General features: G+C 42.7%; 1 protein-coding gene across 7 annotated transcripts in view; it reads left to right on the forward strand.

Annotated features, from left to right (window-relative positions):
- The window catches only part of col16a1 (collagen, type XVI, alpha 1), a 68,730-nt gene that overhangs the window by 36,658 nt on the left and 28,904 nt on the right, over positions 1–3,168 (forward strand). For all 7 annotated transcript variants that reach the window (XM_035681516.1, XM_035681518.1, XM_035681517.1 and 4 more), the window contains 6 exons: positions 539–583; positions 1,018–1,056; positions 1,200–1,262; positions 2,199–2,243; positions 2,341–2,436; positions 2,712–2,741. In XM_035681516.1, the coding sequence (XP_035537409.1) occupies positions 539–583; positions 1,018–1,056; positions 1,200–1,262; positions 2,199–2,243; positions 2,341–2,436; positions 2,712–2,741 (318 nt within the window). The remainder of the gene's footprint in view (positions 1–538; positions 584–1,017; positions 1,057–1,199; positions 1,263–2,198; positions 2,244–2,340; positions 2,437–2,711; positions 2,742–3,168) is intronic.

The following is a 3,168-nucleotide window of genomic DNA, read 5'->3' on the forward strand; positions in this document are numbered from 1 at the left end:
ACTAGAAGCTATGATTTGAAGGGATTTAAAGAGGGTGGGGGTGGCAGTGGTTAATTGTGGTGCTGTAACCGATTGGCAGAAGATTGCCACATGACCACCTGACAATCGCCCTGCTTGATCTCCATATCTCCTTGTCATCTGGCCCTATGATCTATCTGTGCAAGGCATCTTGTATGGTTAGGAGACACTGATTTCACTGAGTTGCCATAGCAAGTTAATATCTTCTATACATGACCACCTTACTTCTAAATTTATCAGGTTCCATAGTAAAACAACTGAAGGGTGCTGCAATGGGCCTCAAATAACGAGACTTATGCTTTTGTCGCATAACGAGGCTATGCTGCGCAGAGAAGATGAGAATGAGAGAAAAGAGAGAGGTAGAGAGAGAGACAGAATCTCTCTCTCTCTCTCTCGCAGCATGCCTCGTTTTGCAGAAAAGCATTGTCTCGTTATTTGGCATGCAGCACAGTATGAACCTGAAATTTAGCCAGAAAGTGGTCTGTGATAATACATGCCAACCAAGTGTCTCTAACCTCAGTGCACAGAGGGATCCAAGGGCCAGAAGGGAGAGAAAGGCGAGTCGGTGAGTGCCAATCTTCTGCCACAGGTTACAGCACCACATCCCACTGCCTCCCAACCCCTCTAACCCTTCAACTATTTAGTTTGATCCTTATTCAAAACCTCATTTTCAGGCATCCAGTCCCAACATTAATTATGCAGTGGGCATGAGTGTGTGCATTGTATGTTTATTTATCGGTGGTTCATTGTGTGTGTATGAAGTATGTGTGCAGGCACCTATATAGAACTCAGATTATTGCAAGGAGAATATTGATTGTTTCTCAGGTTGTGTGTATGTGTGTGTGTGCGTGTGACTGGAGCATATGGGCTCAGCTGGTAGTCCACACGGGTTGCTGACTGGTCACTGTGTTGTTTGCTATGCTCCAGTGGTGTGTGTGTGATGTCTCTTTAGCGCCAGGTCATTGATCTGGGCCTTGTCTCCATTCCTTCTCTCCACAGGGGCTGCCTGCCAACTGGGGCGAAGCAGTTGGGTACAAGGTAAAAGGTTTAAGAAACTTTCCATGATGAATAATGAAGATATGACCTTTTAATGATCATCTAATTAATTTCTAACCCCCTATTATTTTCACTTGTCTTGCTCTCTGTATGTTTCTCACCTTTTGTGTTCTGGCTCTGTCTAGGGAGAAAAAGGTCAGAAGGGCGAGCTCGGTCCACAGGGCCTCACAGGCACTCCTGGGAAGGACGTAAGTGTTTTTGTATTTTGTAGTTTTTTGTCTCTATTGCTCTCTTGCAGAGTTTCTGTAATAAGAATCAGTCAAAGTGTCCTTCAGGCATGAAATTTGCTTTGAGGTTAAGTCAAACAGTTTGCTTGAATTATATATTTTCAATACCACGAATGCTAAAGTGAGCAACCGCTCACAAACACACACACATCCACTTACACAGCCAGTTTTATCAGGCTAAGAGTGGATATTCAGTAAACTTATACGGTATTACTCTTTAAGCTCAGACTCCCATTGATATCCGTTCTCCCCCTCCTCTCTCCCATGGCGTTAAGTCGGCCTGTTAATGCCTGTTAGATTAGGCTAAAGCAACAAAGCTTGCACAATCAATGCTGCCTCATTGACTGTTCTGTTCGTCTCTCACACAGGCAGGCGCCTATTCAGGAAGACTTAAACCTTATAATCTTCCCTGTTCAGTGCTGTGATCCTGTAGACGCATGAAAAGTTTTGAGGAACAAATTACAACGTGTGTGTGCTCTGAGATATTCCCCTGGTTTTCAGCATCAGACGCTCTCACATTTAGCTGTTCACCAGGCTAAGTGCTTGTCGTGGACAGATGGATTTAGCGGAGGATAGATTTTCTTAAGCCTCACATCCATCTGACATTGTGAATATGAATGTGCTTGTTGATGTGACTTGAATCAGGCAGGCAGAAAATATTGCATATGCACCGCTGACGATAATACATCTTACAGACTACAATTCTCCCTCTTCCTGTTTCCAATTTTAAAATGTCAAACAAATGAGGGGAATCAACAAGTGTCTCTAACAATTTATGAAGATGGTATAGGGAACGATTTCTGCAGAGCTTGTTTGATTATTCTGGGCTGACATTGATGATGTCACTGACCCGTACTGATGTTATCACTTCCCTCTCTGTCTGTCACTATTTCCCAGGGTCGAGCAGGGTCCATCTGTGTAGTCGGCCCCAAGGGACAGAAGGTCTGTCTGCATTAAGTCTGGGAGTTTCTACCATCCACCTGTCTGTCACATACATTCAGTTCAATCTGCATTTAATATGTTGAACTTGTTTTTTCAGGGTACCCCAGGTGTGGTGGGTCCTGAAGGACTGGCTGGGGAGCCAGGGAAACCTGGACTACCAGGCCCACCCGGAGTTGGAAAGCCAGGCCTACCAGTAAGTGTGTTTTTTTATTCAAGGGGAAAAAAAGAAGCCTATATGCACTCACTGGATGGATGTCATTTCACTGATTACCTTCATGTCCTTACACTCGTCTTACAGATAGTCTCAGTTTGACCAAAAAGTACTTTTATTATATGCTGCTCTTAGAAGTGCAGGGTAGGACTTGGCTGGACTCCTTATTTTGGTGCAGCATTCATTGCCCTTGACAGAAGGCTGAAAGTGTGCTAAGAAATGCATTTGAAAAGACTGATGTACTTCTTTCCTGTCAGGGCCTTCCTGGTGGTGCAAAAGGAGAAAAGGTACGTTCACCCTTCAACAAAGGACTTATGGATATTTTAGGACTCCCCTTGTTAGCATGTGAGCAGAAAAGATAACATACAAGTAACAGATAACAGGTGAAATAGTTGGCCAAAGTGAATAGATAAATGGTTGAAATTGTTAGCTGGAAGTACTAAATAAACAATTAAAATTGTTAATAGTACTAAATAAGCAATTGAAATAGCTTAAAATGGATAAACAGTTGAAGTAGTTAGCTAAAAGTAATGGATGAACCTTTGACAGTATATATAGCATGTGAAATAGCTACCAGTAGGCTAATGGCTAACATTTGAAATAGTTAGCTAAAGGTAATGGATAAACAACTGATATAGTTCAGTCAGCCAACTCACATTTGGAATGTTTATTAAGCAGTATAGCATATTTAGATGTTGGCGTCTAGGCTCCGAC

This window comes from Morone saxatilis, unplaced genomic scaffold (genome assembly GCF_004916995.1).
Source record: "Morone saxatilis isolate NCDOM2014 unplaced genomic scaffold, NCSU_SB_2.0 Contig9, whole genome shotgun sequence".
In the NCBI taxonomy this organism is placed as follows: domain Eukaryota; kingdom Metazoa; phylum Chordata; class Actinopteri; family Moronidae; genus Morone; species Morone saxatilis.